Genomic DNA, 17396 nt, shown 5'->3' with positions numbered 1-17396 from the left:
TACTGACACTTACACTAGGTAACACAAGGGTAGCTACAGTATGTATACAAACATAATTAGACTACACACTCTATCAAGTACAATACTCTCTTGGTTCCGAAGCTATAAGTATTGAGGGGTATCCTGGTCCTAGGGAGTCAAATCCCACTGGGCACAGACGTGGAAACAACGTTGATTCAACCAGTGTTTTCCCAGTGGGATGAGCTGTTGGTTTTCTTTATACCAGTATGGATCCTCTTCGATGATATCACTCCTTTCTGTCCCGGGCATAAATTAGGTTATATGTAGAGACCTCACTAGCAAATGGTTAAACACCAGACAAGGAGTCTCCACAATGATGAATCAGAACCTGTGGCTTTTCACAGCTGGACTTCATCAGTTGACATAATCCTAGTTGCTGTGGTCCACTTGTCATAGCTGGCGTGGGGATGCTCTATTGTAAGTATGTAGCACTGGGGGCACTAGAGAATAATAAACATGTGGGGCAGCTCTTATCAAGCAAATCCTCTCAAAATCCGATTGGAAACGTCACAAGAGAATATTTTCATCAGATGTGTTTTCAAATTAAATCACATTTTATTTGTCACATGCGTCATAAACAACAGGTGTAGACTAACAGTGAAATGTTTACTTACGGGCCCTTTCCAACAATGCAGAGAGAAAAATTGATTAATATAAAGATAACAAGGAATAAATACATAATGAGTAACGATACATTTATACAGCACTGAGTCGATGTGCAGGGGTACGAGGTCATTGAGGTAGATATGTACAGTACATATGGGTAGGGGCAAAGTGACTAGGCAACAGGATAGATAATAAGCAATAGCAGCAGAATATGTGATGAGTCAAATTAAGTTAACTATTTAGCAGTCTTATGGCTAGAAGCTGTTCAGGGTCCTGTTGGTTCCAGACTTGATGCATTGATACCGCTTGCTGTGCGGTGGCAGAGAGAACAGTCTATGACTTGGATGGCTGGGGCCTCTACCCATATATACCAATATAAAGGATCAAGGGGGAAAACAAATAGATATATATTCATCATATATTCCGAGGCATATCATAAATGGAGAATCAAAACAACCCAGTGACTCAACCAGCTCAACTCAAGTAGAGAAGCTAAAGTTCACAATATGATGTCAGTACCTTCACTAATAACCAGACTACAAAATCCTATAATTAAACTATGGCAAATGATGTCCTCTGTCCTAAATTTTCATTGTGACAAACAGCTGTTTGTCCCTGTCCCAAAGTCTAGGAATGAACTGCTGGCTGGAATTCTTGTTTGATAACCTCAGCATGCACCATCTGCTGTTCTCTCTGGGAGGGTGGGGGCAAATCATAAGGCACGCAAAGCACACAAACTCCGCAACGCAACGGTGCTACTGCTAACTTATACTTTAAATTTCCTAATAAACAAAACCTCTCTGAGAAGATATAATTTGCGGATGGACGTGCCTATACGTGTGTACAATAGGCACCTGACATTAGTAACCCAGAGGAGCCAGAAATAATTGCTACAGGTTAACAACAGATCAGCACATTCTTAAATTTGGCAGATTTTCTAAATTGCACTGCAATCAAGATCCAAAGACATCACCAATCTCTATATACCAAGAAAGTATTGTACTGATCAAAATATACTGAAATCAAACCATGAAATAACTAACTACAGTACTATTTACAGTCACTTGCTACTATCAAACATTTCTACTGGAAAGATCTAAGAACGCAAGAACACACAAACAAACTCATAGTATTTGTGCCAACTGTTATTTGTGCACCTTCATGTTTCATACATATTCAGAATGTTAAGACACAATCTTAGTCTACGTACAAGACAAAAACAAAACACTTATTCTGGATTAAATTCAAACTCAATGACCTCAGCAAACGCAGCAGAGTGGACCTTGCAATCATAGTTTTGATTGAATCATTGAATGTCTGTCATTTGATGAATGGACCAATGACAGCCATTGTGAGAAAGTCCATGCTTTCTCTTTCTCTATGGCCTTGATATGTAGCCTTTACATTCACTACTTTATTGACTTTATTGTTGCCTTCACAGTCATTTACCATTTATGTTATATTAGCATATTGATTACTGTGGACTTTCGTACTTTTATATGGTGTTATCTGAGCATGTTATGAAGAGGTTAACCTACAGTATAGTGGTTGCTATGTTTTGAAGTGGTTTCATCTTCAGGCCAGATGTCTAAGGGCCAAGGGCTCGTATCAGTTGATCCATACCAAAGGAAACATTTTCTATCACGCAAGTCAAAGATATGTAATCTCAGATCGACTGAGTTTATAAAGGGCAATGCAGATGTATTCAAGGAAAAGTCATTGGTGAGGATTAATGAAGACATGCCTTTGGATGAATAACATATACAATTCTTCTAAAGGTTCAACTTTATATCTGTGTCTGTCCAATGGTGGGTCAGGGGAGTTCACCTGAAGATGGGGGGTTGGGGTGACACCAGCAAGATTATAGAGAGCAATAGCATCTTTTTGTAGGCACAAACTTCGCCATGGCTCATTGGCCAATGCCTATGGAGCGATTAATGTTTTTTTTATGGGTTTTTGGATAAACGCCCCAAAATAAGGTCTATGGTAAACACAGGCTCAGGATATTTTATACAGTTTGTTCTATGAGAAACTTTGTCAGCTAATGCCACTATTGTGAATGTTGAAGCACATATTTAATCAAAAACAAGCACTTAATGCACATAAAGGCTTCATAATTAATAAAGGCCATGTTAACTGACTGATATCTCAGAACAAAAGGTATAATACCTCCTAAGCCTGTGTTAACCTCAGACCTTATTTTTGGCATTTATCCCCAAACCCCATTCCTTCCTCATTAATTCCCCCATAGGAATGGCTGAACAAACCAGAGGTAACTCATTTCTGTTTTTTAGGACAACAAGCCGGCCAGATCTAACATTATATAGGCTGTGGGGCTTTACAGGCTTCTGAGTCCTAGGTGGGTTGAGGATGTATGTGTGAAACCCTTACCCATGAACCCTAGAACAAGCAAGGTCGAGGGGCAGGCTCTCCATTCTGTGGTCATGCAGGAGAGAAAAGTGGCAGAGATAGTGACTGAGAGAAGAAGAGCTGGTGAAGAGAGTGATTAGGGAAGAGAGACATCAACCTCTAACCCCTAGAAGGGATCTGTAAGGTGTTGATAGCTGCAAAAGTTTGCAAGAAAAGAGTGATGAGACAAAGGCAGGAGAGAAGTAGAGATGGGGAACAATAGAAACACAGCATCTTAGAATGAAGCGAGAGAGACATGCTGATTATTTGAGGGTAGCTCGCTATATTGACAAACTAAAATACCTGGAGGTGTCGTAAAAGTGCTGGCTTTTGGTGAATTAAGAAGTTGTATGTGTGGCAAGGGCTTGACCAATCAATAGCTAATATGTGGTGGCTTCAAGTCATGCACGGTTTTTGACGTTGTGTGTTGTCATGCACTCCAATTCAGTGGGAGGGCATGAATGTTCGTCTTAGTCTATTGTGATTTGTGGAGTATAGTTTTTTTTCTTTGAAACCAACAGTGACCTAATAGGCCATAATAGCAATAACAAAAATGTATCTAGTTTTTTGCTAAATATGTTTTAAAAAATGTATGCAGTCTACATTGTAAGTAGGTAATTGGCTTCAATATGGAATTATCTTACACAGCACTTTCATAAGTAGAAAATACCTTACAAAGGCTAAATTGTGTTGCATCATGTGCGAGCCATGTATGGACATGTCAAATGTTAAAGAAGCAAGATTACAGTTTAAGTTAGGTTGGTATAGCATTACAAAAGACCATCATTTACATAAGCTTGGTTTTTAATATAATAAAATAAAAACAAAGACTCATTTTATAATAACAACTTCAATGTTTCTATAGTAGGTAGGATCAGGTCACTGGTGTTGTAAATCACACCTCTTGTTCCATACGGGCAATTTGGGCTAAGCAATGTGCCACCACTGACAAAGTTACTACCATAAACAACTGAAACTTGCCACATTTTTCAGTAGCAGAAAATAATTTGCCTACTGCTGCTGCTAGACCAAAACAATACAAATGAACACTTGAGTTTGATAATACCAAGCCCTTATGCTCAGTCGAAAGTAGTGTCCTTTAGAATACTAGTAGAACACAGGGGTGGAGGCTCAATGTCACAGAGAGCATGTGCCAGGTCAAAGAGAAAAATACAGAGGATCAGAGTGTTCTAGAGATTTTGCAGGTTTGTCCATGTGTGTTTGGTAGTGCATTCAAACCCACAGTCCTGGACATTGAGTCAATAAGGCAGTGAAACAGATAAAGTGTATTATTTGTTGGGTAATCTATAGAAGAAGCGAGGGGATCAGAGGAGGAGCTATTCCAGTACTTGGTCAATCAGTGTAAGCCTCATTGTTGCTCAGAAACAGCTGGTGCTTTCACAATAATTGTTTCCACTGTATTTTCACAACTCTTCACAAAATAATACAATATAAAAGGCATATGTGCAATAAAGTAAGAAAAATAAACCTTGATTTAATATTTTTCTCTCACTCTCTGCAAGTCTGACATGAGCATGCAGTGTGTACGTCGTGAACGTTTCCCATTCTTTAAAGAGGATTAAGTGATGCATGTTGTGGCATTTCAAAGAAAAAAACTCAGTCACCAGAGAGAAAAAAAGAGAGAGAAATTAGGATCTGCAATCCCATCGCCAACACACCACACATTTGTCCTCAACATTTAGCCCAACTCACAGAGTTAACAAGCGAACCCCTGGCAATACATTCCAGTGGAGAAGGTTAGGAGAGATTACACCATATGGGAGAATGCACCCTTAATGGGTTTTCTGAGCAGATATACCAGTAAAACGATGGGAGATGCTATGGCTGTGTTCACACAGTCAGCCCAATTATATTTCTATTGGCAAAAATCTGATTGGTCAAAAGACCAATTAGTGGAAAAGAAATATCCGAATTATAGGCTCTCTGAAACTATATATTTGTAATTTATTTGGAATCATCTCCATCTTATGTCAATGGCTATTTAGAAGCTAGGTATTACTTAGTCTATCAATGTATCTATTTTAGCTCTCATTTGACAATCTTAGTGAGAGGCAGGGCTCCTTACTACAATAACCCATATAAAGCTGCTGTGAAGAGGACAATGACAGTTTGCATTGACTAAAATTATATTGCACCCATCCATAGTAGTGGCAGGTGTTTTCAGTGCTGGTTAGTAGTGGTTACTCTGCATCACATGGTGGAGTGCTCTACATCGGCGATGGATGGAGGTGAGCTATCCTTTGTAATCCTTATATCATACAGTACATTACATGCACTGAGTGTACAAAACATTAGGAACTCTTTCCATGACATATACTGACCAGGTGAATCCAGGTGAAAGCTATGATCCCTTATTGTTGTCACCTGAGACAATTGAGATGATTGAAACATGAATTATGTATGTGTACCATTCAGAGGGTGAATGGGTAAGACAAAATATTGAATTGCCTTTGAAAGAGTTATGGTAGTAGGTGCCAGACGCACTGGTTTGAGTGTGTCAAGAACTGCAACGCTGCTGGATTTTTCATGCTCAACCGTTTCCTGTGTGTTTAAAAAAATGGTCCACCACCCAAAGGACATCCAGCCAACTTGACACAACTGTGGGAAGCATTGGAGTCAACATGGGCCAGCGTCCCTGTGGATCGCTTTCAAAACCTTGTAGAGTCCATACCCCGATGAATTGAGGCTATTCTGATAGGGGTGCAACTCAATATTAGGAAGGTGTTTAATGTTTTGTACTCTGTGTATATTCAATAAGGATTCAATCCATTCTGATGGGGACTACTCGTAATTATGATAAAACTTAACTGAGGCAGAGAGCTAATGTGATTGGCTAACATTATTGGTACAGATATAAAGGAGTACTCACTCTGCATGGGGGAAAAGAAGACCTCTGACATGGGGGCATTCTTGGTCCACTTGTACTGAGGGATGGGTTTGCCCGAGCTGGACTTACAGCTCAGTGTCACGTTGCCGTTCAGGACAGATGACCCAGTCATCAAGCACACTGGAGGCGAGGGAGGGACTGAGTGAGAGAGAACAGATAGTTAGAAACAGAAGAGCTATGAGAGAAACAAATTAAAGGATTTGGCCTACTACAATTGACCCCCAATTGACCTCCTGAAGTATCGTATTAATCAATTTCAATTGAACAGGGTACTGTATTTCCAAGAATGCTGGCCACACTGCGCAAGGTAATGGAAATGTGCCAACACACACTCTCCATCTGTTGAAGCTGAAGGAAAGTATTAGAGACACAGCCCAGTGCATATGTACAAACTGCAGTACAGTTTACACTTTTGTGATTCCATCTCTGAGTGTTGGCCCAAAAAAACAGTCAAGTATTTTTGGAAAGTGCCAGAAACAAGGCATCCATTCCGGATGGTACCTTTGACATTAAGGCGCATTTCTCCAGAGAGTCCGGCGGCTCCAGGGATGATGACATTGCAGAGGTATCGTCCTGAGTCTGACTCCTGGGTGTTGTTGATGTAGATGGAGAGATTGGCCGAGGGCATGGACAGGCTGAACCCAACACGCTTCCTGAACTCAGGACTACCTATCCCTGGCTCACCATTACTGTAGGAGATGACCTGCACATACAGACAGACAAGGGAAATAATTCACAATAGGGAACGCTACGGTAGATTGTGTTCCTTTTCGCAGTTCAGGAACCAAATGTACTGTCAGAAATGATAGGATTTTACCCGGATGAGCACTCCATTCCATAGAAGCCCTCTATTTGCGCCAGCATACTGTATATAAACCCGACATATTGTTAGCCTTTTTCAAGCCAGCATTTGTGTTGCTTGTCGAGGAGAGAGACTAGCATTTTTGCAACACTGCACGAGAGGATTTGTTGTAATGAAAACTAATGCAAGTAACTACAGAAATACCGGTTCTCTAAATATACAATACTGATATTGAGCTGAAATACGATTTTCGGTGCCATCTATAGCCACACAATTTTACCGTATAACAGAAGTCAATGTCCTTCAGATAATCCTGATATGTATGTGCAGATGGGAGTTAGAATTTTTAGACTGATTTTCTGTTAGAGATAAGCTCACAGGCCATGGCCAGTGAAACTACTGAGATTATCGTAATCACTGAAGAAGCCACGCACACACACATCCAGAGGTCTTCTAAACATACAGGAGATACATGCAACACAACCACACCGTTAGTGACATATGGTTACAAAGTTAGTAGAATCTTAATGAAAATGATTCACAGCTGTAATGGCTGCCAAAGGAGCTTCCACCAAGTATTAACTTAGGGGGGTGGAGACTTATCCAATTATCATACTTCAGTTTTTTTTTTCTTAATTTTCTTTCACTTTGAAAATGTGGAGTATGTTGTCTGGATGTATAGGAAAGACATCTAATTGAATCCCTTTTTAGATTGAATTTTAAGGCAGCAAAATGTGAAAAAAAGTTCAAGGGGGTGTAGAATTTCTATAGGCACTGTACATGCCATTAAGATTACTTTATTGTCCTCCAAAAGACAGACATACCGGTTTTTGAGAGGTGCAGGGGGCTGCCACACTGGGCACCTGTTGTTGTAGGGGGTTAAATGCTTTGCTCAGGGCACAACGGCAGGCAATGGCATCCAGGACTTGATATCAGCAACCGTGTAGTTGCCAGCTCACTTCCCACCAGATTTTTCCAGTCGGACACGGGATTTGAACTGGCATCCCTCAGGTTGCTGGCTCGCCCCTCTAACCACTAGGCTACCTGCCGCATGTCTGTAATGCCTGTGAGATGTGGCCAGATCTGGGATTACTAGAAGGAGATTGGATTACTGAAAATAAAACTGTAAAACTGTCTGAAACCTGAGCAGAGCCGCTCCCAGCCCTGAAATAATCAAACAGCTTCTTCAACATAAGTCTGTTCCTTCAGACTGCACACCAACTAGAGGGACATAAACACTTCAGGGAAAGGTTAATGAGAAAAGATCCAGCAACAGTGGTTTCTGTGGAAACTAGAGGTCGACTGATTATGATTTTTCAATGCCGATACCGATATATATACAGTTGAAGTTGGAAGTTTACATACACCTTAGTCAAATACATTTAAACTCAGTTTCACAATTCCTGACATTTAATCCTAGTAAAAATTCCCTGTTTTAAGTTAGTTAGGATCACCACTTTATTTTAAGAATCTGAAATGTCAGAATGTTAAATAAATAATGAAACATGTTCAATTTGGTTTAAAAAATGCAAAACACGGTGTAGGAGAAGAAAGTAAAAGTGCAATATGTGCCATGTAAAATGTGTGCCATGTAAAATATGTGCCATGTAAAAAAGCTAACGTTTAAGTTCCTTGCTCAGAACATGAGAACATATGAAAGCTTGTGGTTCAATATTCCCAGTTCTTCAATATTCCCAGTTAAGATGTTTTAGGTTGTAGTTATTATAGGAATTATGACGCGTCAACTATTTCTCTCTATACCATTTGTATTTCATATACCTTTGACTATTGGATGTTATTATAGGCACTTTAGTATTACCAACTTAATCTCAGGAGTTGATAGGCTTGAAGTCATAAACAGAGCTGTGCTTCAAGCATTACTAAGAGCTGCTGGCAAATGCAGTAAAGTGCTGTTTGAATGAATGCTTACGAGCCTGCTGCTACCTACCACCGCTCAGTCAGACTGCTCTATCAAATCAGACTTAATTATAATATAATAAACACAGAAATATGAGCCTTTGGAAAAATCCCGAAACTATAATTTTGAAAACAAAACTTTATTCTTTCAGTGAAATTTGGAACCGTTCCGTATTTTATCGAACGGGTGGCAACCCTAAGTCTAAATATTGCTGTTACATGGCACAACCTTCAATGTTAAGTCATAATTATGTAAAAGTCTGGCATATTAATTACGGTCTTCACACAGTTCGCAACGAGCCATGCGGCCCAAACTGTTGCATATACCCTGACTCTGCTTGCACTGAACTCAAGAGAAGTGATACAATTTCCCTAGTTAATATTGCCTGCTAACATGAATTTCTTTTAACTAAATATGCAGGTAAAAAAAAAAATACTTCTGTGTATTGATTTTAATAAAAGCATTGATGTTTATGGTTAGGTCATTTGTGCAACAATTCAGCTTTTTTCGCGAATACGCTTTTGTTAAATCACCACCCATTTGGGTAGAATGTGATTCGATGATAAATGAACAGGCAACGCATTGATTATATGCAAAGCAGGACAATATCAACCATGTGTAGTTAACTAGTGATTATGTGAAGATTGATAGTTTTTTTATAAGTTTAATGCTAGCTAGCAACTTACCTTGGCTTCTTGCAGCAACAAGGTCCTTTTGACGCTGCACTCGTGTCAGCCTGCCACACAGTTTCCTCGTGGATTGCAATGTAATCAGCGTCCAAAAAGGCCAATTACCGATTGTTATGAAAACTTGAAAATCGGCCATGCTGATTAATCAGTCGACCTCTAGTGGAAAGGAGGAAGAGGAGATGGCTTACATACCTGCTTGGAGTCGTTGGCCATGAAGTTCCAGATGACACTGTTCCTGCCGATATCAGATGTGGGGCTGTACCAAGCCTGCAGGACCACCACCTGACCCTTCACCACCTCCATCTCTCTCCTGGGCATCTCCACCCGCTGGGAGTCACCTTGACACAGCAAACACACAGAGACACAGTCACTAAAACTCACCTGACACAGCACCAACGCACAGCCGGTTCCAATACACTCCCTACCCCCTTCGTGCTAACCCTCCAGTGTTTGCAGATGTGAAGGCTCTGGATAGGTATAAGCAATTTAGTTGTGAAGCTTCCACCATATTGCTTCCACAGATCTGCCAACATTGAAGGGTTATAGGAAGAGGTAGGGAGCGAATTGCAGTCAACAAAACTCTTCCACTCTAATCAGTTCAGTTTTATATATAGTATGATGTGAATTGCCACCTAGGGCTGTGAGGGTCATGGATTTTTGGATGATGGTTATTGGTCAGCCAAATAACTGTGGTCACCATACTAACAGTTTGAAAAAATAAAAATTTAAGACGCACATTTTGTTCTTTCCTATGCTCCTGACTGCAGGTGCTACTGCTGCAAGGAGGAGGGCGTTGCTTCGACAACTGATGACTTGTTTGCTTACAACACCTGGCTTGTTTTCAGCAAGGTGCAACAAACGTTTCATCACGTTGTAGAGTCCATGTTAAAACAGAGACAGACTCAACCACACGAATGCCTGGCCGTCCCGTCTTCAGTCAGCTGTTCATTCCACAATAAAAATACATTTTATTTTCATGATGTTCTTCATCCATAACCGTTGGTTACACGGTTATACGGTAATTATGCCAGCCCTACTTGTCACAGCGTGCTTCACATAATGGCCAAGCCTTGAAGCCCATTCAGGTCTTCCTTGACATCTGCATAGCCCTCTCTTGCAATCTGTTTGTATTCACCCGTCATAATTCAACACCGATACTGGTAATCCCCCTAACACTACAAACACTGGCCAGATGTAAACCTGCAAAGCCCAGATGAGATCAATGGAAGGGGAAGACGGAGCACATTAGAAAAATGAGATCAAAAGCAGAATAATGACAGTGCCTTGATTAATATAGGATAAAGATCTGTCATCCCCCACAGCTGTTTGAGAGAGCTTTTACGTAACCTGGGCAACATTCAGCGGGACTCGGCTCCACAAAGTTTCTGACAGACCAAAATGGAGATAACAGATCTCACAAATCAATCATTTACCCACATTTGGGATGTTGTACTTGGTTACCAGAGTTCTGTTTGTTCCTACTGTATGTGGTCAGACAACCCTGAATTGTTTGCAGTAAACTTGAACTGTAACAGTTATATTGATGATTTAGCCAACAACCTCAAACAAAATTACACTTTTCAGAAAAAATACATTCAAAAGCTTACCTTGAGCGTTTGAGCCATTTGGAATATCCATAAAAAACACAAGGTAAAATCAAACATTAGAATTAATTGAACTTTCTAAAAAGACATTCACTAATGTTAAGCATTAGAAATGATTGGAATATCTGGATATGCATAAAATAATCTCAAGCATTTAGTTGATGGAACTGTCTGAGGACTTAAGTGCTTACTAGTTCACATTTAATGACCAGGTCTAACCCATATCTCCTCCTACAAAATATCAAGACTATATGCCAAGAAATAACCCATATAACTACACTTAGGATAATCATAAAGACACAAGGCAGAGCAATAAAACCTAAAGTATCATCCAGCAGCCTACAACCAAAGCATCGAAAAGAGGTTGAGGAAGAAGAGGCAGAATATAACATGAAGGTGTAGAGGAGCATGAAAGTTGGAATGATAGAGATCGGATGATGAGAATTCAATGAATGGATGAGAATGAAATGAGAGATAAGAGAAGGAGAAAAAGAGGAGAAATTGAACTAGAGTATGGTGGTGGGCAGGCTCACTCACAGGGTGCCGGCCAGTCCCCTGAGCTGGTCAGCTGAAGATGGATCATCTGATCCCAGCAATCGTAGTCCTCGCCCTCCGCCAGCTTGGAGCTAGGTCCCACGCACACACACAGAATAACCCCTCTCCACACACACACAGACAACCCTCTCAGAGTGACGTGATGAGGGTCTCAAATCCCTAGTCCGCAAAAACACTAGCCCTATAAGAGGAGGGTCTTAACCCCCAGTCCCAATAAACACAAACACAAACACTCAGCAAGACGGTCAAGTCCGTACACGCACATACATCTAGCTAGGCCAGGGGCTGCTCAACAGCTGCTGTGTGACAGAACAGCGGTTACCTTCTTTCTGGAATGAAACTGTATTCAGCTGGGTGAATTAGAGAGAGAACGAGAGCGATTGAGTGGGAGTGAGAGCGAGAGAACGAGAGAGCGAGAGCAACTGGGCATCTGTCTGGCGTCAGGGCTGGCATGTTGTTCTTGGATTATAGTCGCAGTGACTCTATGCTTTCTTATTGCCCCTGGTATCATGTGACCCCATTGCTATGGTGTCCCTTGTTTAATTTCTGCCGTGAAGCTCCTATTGACTAATCCCTAAACAATCCCTGGCTCAATCCTTCAACCCTGACTCTTGCTTCACGTGACCCAGCTCGGCTGGACACAGAGGAGGTAGGCTAACACATGGTCACTTTGACAACTGTCTCTGTGCTGACTGTTGGTATGACTGGATTCTCATATTTGTAGCTCAATCACTTTTCTTTGCCTGCATAGGTTTTCAAAACATATACTAACAGAAACGGATAGGCCTAAATAAAACTACTTGATTCATGTCCTGAACTTGAACTTGCATTGAACTTACAAGTTTATTCGAGATTGTTGTTCCACAGAAATTCCTAAGGCGAATGAGAACCAATGCGCCAATGGAAAATGCAACATCTACTCTTGTGCCAATGAAAGTCCAACTTGCCAAAACACTAATCACAGCTGATGCTGTCAGACTGACTGAAGTGGATTTAATAGCATCATCATTGTATTAGCCATTCTGTTATTCCACAACATAATAGACCCTGGATTGTTTTTTCTGATTTGGCTTGCACTTTGTCTCGCTAATCCTGTTAGGGATAGAAACTCATTTTTTCTGCTTGAGATGGCAGATTTAAAGGTGAGGGGGTGGGCTATTCCATTAGTTGGAAGTCAATGTGGGCATCATCTTTACTGAGAAATGATTGTGTTTGAAAAGAGCAGTGCTACACTCTTAGAAAAAAAGGGGCTATCTAGAACCTAAAATGGTTATTTGGCTGTCTCCATAGAAGAACTCTGAATAACCATTTTTGGTTCCATGTAGAACCGTTTTGGTTCCATGTAGAACCCTTTTGTGTTATATGTAGAACCATTTCCACAGAGGACTCTACATGGAACCCCAAAACATTTCTAAGAGTATATAGATGCAGATGAGGAATATATAACTGCTCTTCCTACCATGGGAAAACGGATGTAGGATGTGATTGGATTAGGATGGATTGCGTCACTTTGAAAAAAGTAATTTAGAGTGATACATACCTATGGGAAAAATTCTATACAACTATGTGCAGCTAAATCTAAGCCCTCCAGACTTTTGGGGATAACAATTCAGTGTGTCCTAATGCGAAGGAGTATTGGACTGTGTTGTAGATTAGAATGATGATGAATGGGAATGGTTCTTTTAAATTATACACTGCGCCTTAATGCTCTATATTCCCGTGACTATTCTTACCGCTTTTTCTTGTGCTAGGTTTATCCTCCGAACTGTGCCATTCAATTGATTATTAAATGAAGGAAAATCTTCCCTAATCCCCGTCTCCACTCTCCACTCTCCATCTGGGTTGTGTCTTGCTGCAGACAGATGAGACACACTGGAAGGTGTGGATATTGGTATCATTAATCTACATCTATCAACAGATAAACCCTTGAAAAGCTGCCACTGTAGAACACAATGTAGGCGGGGCATCACTGTCAACTGGATTGTTTAATAACTACCATGTTTTTACATGGACAATATGGGTGTTTAAAAATAATACAAAAAGATGCATCTTGCCTTTGAAATAAAACTAAACTCATTGTTCCCCAAAAATGTATGATAGACATTAGTATAGTGGGCCTTTTTGGAGAGTTCTAAAATCTATGGAAAAAATATCTCAGCAAAAACTATCAGGATCCATCAGGATGGTCGAATGAGGCTACCAAGCTGGTGCTCAAAATAGAGCCCACTGAGAATATGTCACTTACCATGAGCAGCCTAGAGGGGGCAGCAAATCTTTATGAGAATCACCAACTAAGCAACAGACTAGAATCACATGGATGTAGTGGAGTCATTTAAAATCAAATGCCAATGTTTAGTAGCCTGATGACTCATACTGAATTTAATTCCAATGCTCCACCTATCGCTAGACTGCAATGATAGAAGTAATTTTCTGCTGAAGTCAAAATGAGGGGGAGTTGAACAAAACAAGTCATCAGCGATTGGATCGTCTAATCAATTAGAGTACCAAAGCCAATGACTACTTCCGAAACAAAGCTCTACCTATGTGTGTTCAGGCTCTGGCCCAACCCATAGGTTTCAGGGATCAATCAAAACAGTTTGAATGTGTTTGCATTCGAGAAGTTTTCGGGGGGGGAGATCAAATCCAGAGTCATCGAGAATAAACGTTAGTGGGCGTGGCATTTGGCCGGAGCGACGTGGATGGGTAGCCAGGCAAAATGTTTAGTGCCTCCATTTTTAGATGATCAATAACCCATAATAATCCATGATAATAATTAAATGATATCAATGCAAGTATGTTTAAATATAGGATTAACATCTGAAATCCCCAATGAAAAACAACAAATGGATATTCCCTATGTTTTAAACACCACCAGTACAACATAGGCTCCTTGAAAAATACAAACTGCTTATAAGACAATCAAATGATTCCAGTCCCCAGCTGAAACACACAACCATGCCCACCCTCCAGCCGCGGGCAGAAGATAAACCAACTCTCATTAAACAGAACCACTTATCTTTCACTATAATCTCTCGTTTCACCGTAGTCTTTATCTCCTGAGGGTCCTGTGTTCAAGCTGCAGCACAGCCCCCACTATCTCTCCTGTGCTGACTGAGTCAGCCTTCAAATGAACCACTAATCTGAAGCTGCTGGTGAAAGTTGCAGTAGCACGCTCCGGAGGGGCTGAAGGTCTTCACAGGAGAGAGGGAAGGATTCACAGGGCAATGACTAGGAAAGACTGTCTGACAGCACAGTGAGTGGCAGGGGGGCTACAGTTTACAAATGGGCCGTGACCGATGTACATCTCAGACTGAGAGGCATTCAATGATGGGAAAATATGAGGCTTCGTTACAAAACGTGTCCTGACACAGTACCCAGTCCACAAAGCTAAGCCTGTGTTTGGCTATGTAAAAAGAGGATTAAGGTAAAGTGAGGATATGGAGGGTATATGAGGAGTGAGTTGGGTTCTGGATGGTGCAGAGGCAGTTAGTGATGTAGGACAATGAGATAGCCCTCTTTGTGGAAGACTTTGTGCATGTACTGTTTGTGGCTGACCCCTGGGGCTTCAAACAGATGGTGCTTAAATAATAAATATTTGGAGGCGGCTCCTTTAAATTGGATTACATTAGCGTAATCTCTGAAGCTATTTTAAACCATTTTGAGTATGCCATCGCAACACAGGAGCTTTAATTCCTCTAAAGTTTTGAATGTGTTCAAATTGATTCTGTATGCAAACATGGGCTCTAACTCCCACACCCCCTGTCTCTCCACCACATACATTACTGGTATGGTCTGTCTCCCTCTCACCTAGTCTCTCTCTCACTCTCTCATCACATTATAAATTAATCAATGGAGAAAAAAAAACTTAAGAGCACTTCAGAGAGAAAAACATATTTGACCAGCTTAGCTGATTTTAGATCACAATTTTTCATGTCTTTAACCGTGTACATTGGCGAGGTTGGATACAGGCATTGAGGTTGTACGAGAGGAAAAGGTAATGGAATAAAGCATTACAGAGATTCACCAGGACCTGGCTTTTGGGTCTACCCTGAATCTTTTGAGCTGCTGCGATGGTGTGACAAATATTCAATGTTTTTTGTTTTCATTCTACAAATCTGGCTCTAACTTTTGAATGGTAGAAGCTAACAGATCTTCTCTACAGACACAGAACTGGTGTATTTCAGTCACTTAGCATATCATAGACTCCCATACATATACAGGTGTGAAAAACATAGAAAGCAACTTTTTTTGGAGTGGGTATCATATCAATTTGTTCATGAGGGCGGCAGGGTAGCCTAGTGGTTAGAGCGTTGGACTAGTAACCGTAAGGTTGTGAGTTCAAACCCCCGAGCTGACAAGGTACAAATCTGTCGTTCTGCCCTGAACAGGCAGTTAACCCACTGTTCCTAGGCCGTCATTGAAAATAAGAATTTGTTCTCAACTGACTTGCCTGGTTAAATAAAAGGTAAAATATATATATAATTTTTTTAATGAGAATGCTGCGAATAAGATAAGACTATTAAACCTTTGCCACCCCAAAGTGGACACATTATTCCGCTGGCCCATGTGGGGAGATGCATGATTGATGTCGAAATAGTCCTCTATGTCTTCAGAGACTCTACGAAGCTATGAAACCACATTGGGAGGGCCATCAATCAGAGCAGTCCTTTTAAACACTAAACTGGACTGAAAAACGAACACTCTAAATCGCCTCACTGCCTGTGGCACTAGGACAGCCCCCCCCCCCCCCCCCCACACACACACACACACACACACACACACACACACACACACAGATGGATTGGACTTGAATAATGCATTTTGGCTAATCCAAATAAGAGAGTGTTAGGCCCAGTCAACGTGAAGGAAAGGAGCTTCCCCTCGATCACTAATGACCATTACCTCCTGACCGTTACATCATCATTAACGACCAGATCATGACCACTACTATAGTAAATATTCATATCTCCATTGATCACTGTCATAAACCATAAGCCATGACCTACTTACACTGATAAAGAGAGAGTGAGTTGTAGAACATAGTGGATAGGGCTTGAATTAAGACAGTAATTAATAACAGTAGACAGTAATCCTTCACATATCAAGAGAGATCCTGTAGGCTAAAGACAGGTCAGTTTTGATTGATGGTATTATACTATGGTGCCTTTTGGAGGGTAACTTGTCTGTTCCACTCTACAGGACTGAGGCTGTCCAACAGTCAGAACTGTGTTTGGATTAGGGCCCAGTGCAGTTCATGGGTGTCTAATCTTTGCACGATGCTGCTCCTGTTTGCTCAGTGCCTTGTCTTTTCATCTATGTTTACATTAATATTTCTGCTTGGAAACAGACTGCCTGCATGCCTTTTTGTGTGTGCATTGCTGAATGGACTGTCATACAGTCTTGGAAGCTTTGACAACTAACATGGAACATTTACCACACTCTCCCAGCTGAGAAAGACATGAGACAGAGGAGAGGAAGGGAGGCACACACTGAGCACAAAGGTGGAAAAGGATGGATATATTGAAGCTTTGATCAGTGTACACTACATTTAAAAAGTTTGGGGTCACTTAGAAATGTCCTTGTTTTTAAAATAATTGTTTTTTTGTCCATTAAAATAACATCAAATTGATCAGAAATACAGTGTAGACATTGTTCATGTTGTAAATTAATATTGTAGCTGGAAATGGCAGATTTTTTATGGAATATCTACCTACATAGGCGTACAGAGGCAAATTATCAGCAACCATCACTCCTGTGTTCCAATGGCACGTTGTGCCTTTTAAAATGATAAACTTGGATTAGCTAATTGATCATTAGAAAATCCTTTTGCAATTAAGTTAACACAGCTTTGTGCTGACTTAGTACATTTATTCTCTAGCTAGCG

The 17396-nt window shown here is 40.7% G+C and overlaps 1 protein-coding gene across 2 annotated transcripts in view; it reads right to left on the bottom strand.

Annotated features, from left to right (window-relative positions):
- The window catches only part of LOC109909717 (endothelial cell-selective adhesion molecule-like), a 72689-nt gene that overhangs the window by 2508 nt on the left and 52785 nt on the right, over positions 1–17396 (bottom strand). The window contains exons 1-4 of one of the 2 annotated variants that reach the window (XM_020508729.2): positions 11495–12388; positions 9546–9691; positions 6446–6647; positions 5927–6082 (exon numbers count right to left, since the gene is read on the bottom strand). In XM_020508729.2, the coding sequence (XP_020364318.1) occupies positions 5927–6082; positions 6446–6647; positions 9546–9691; positions 11495–11540 (550 nt within the window). In that variant the 5' untranslated portion in view covers positions 11541–12388. Of the gene's footprint in view, positions 1–5926; positions 6083–6445; positions 6648–9545; positions 9692–11494; positions 12389–17396 lie in introns of those variants that run through there. The other variant, XM_031795684.1, reaches the window with a different exon arrangement.

Source organism: Oncorhynchus kisutch, linkage group LG18 (genome assembly GCF_002021735.2).
Source record: "Oncorhynchus kisutch isolate 150728-3 linkage group LG18, Okis_V2, whole genome shotgun sequence".
NCBI classification, from domain to species: Eukaryota; Metazoa; Chordata; class Actinopteri; order Salmoniformes; family Salmonidae; genus Oncorhynchus; species Oncorhynchus kisutch.
Note: the sequence above shows the minus strand (reverse complement) of the source record. Positions and strands in the feature narration are given on the sequence as shown.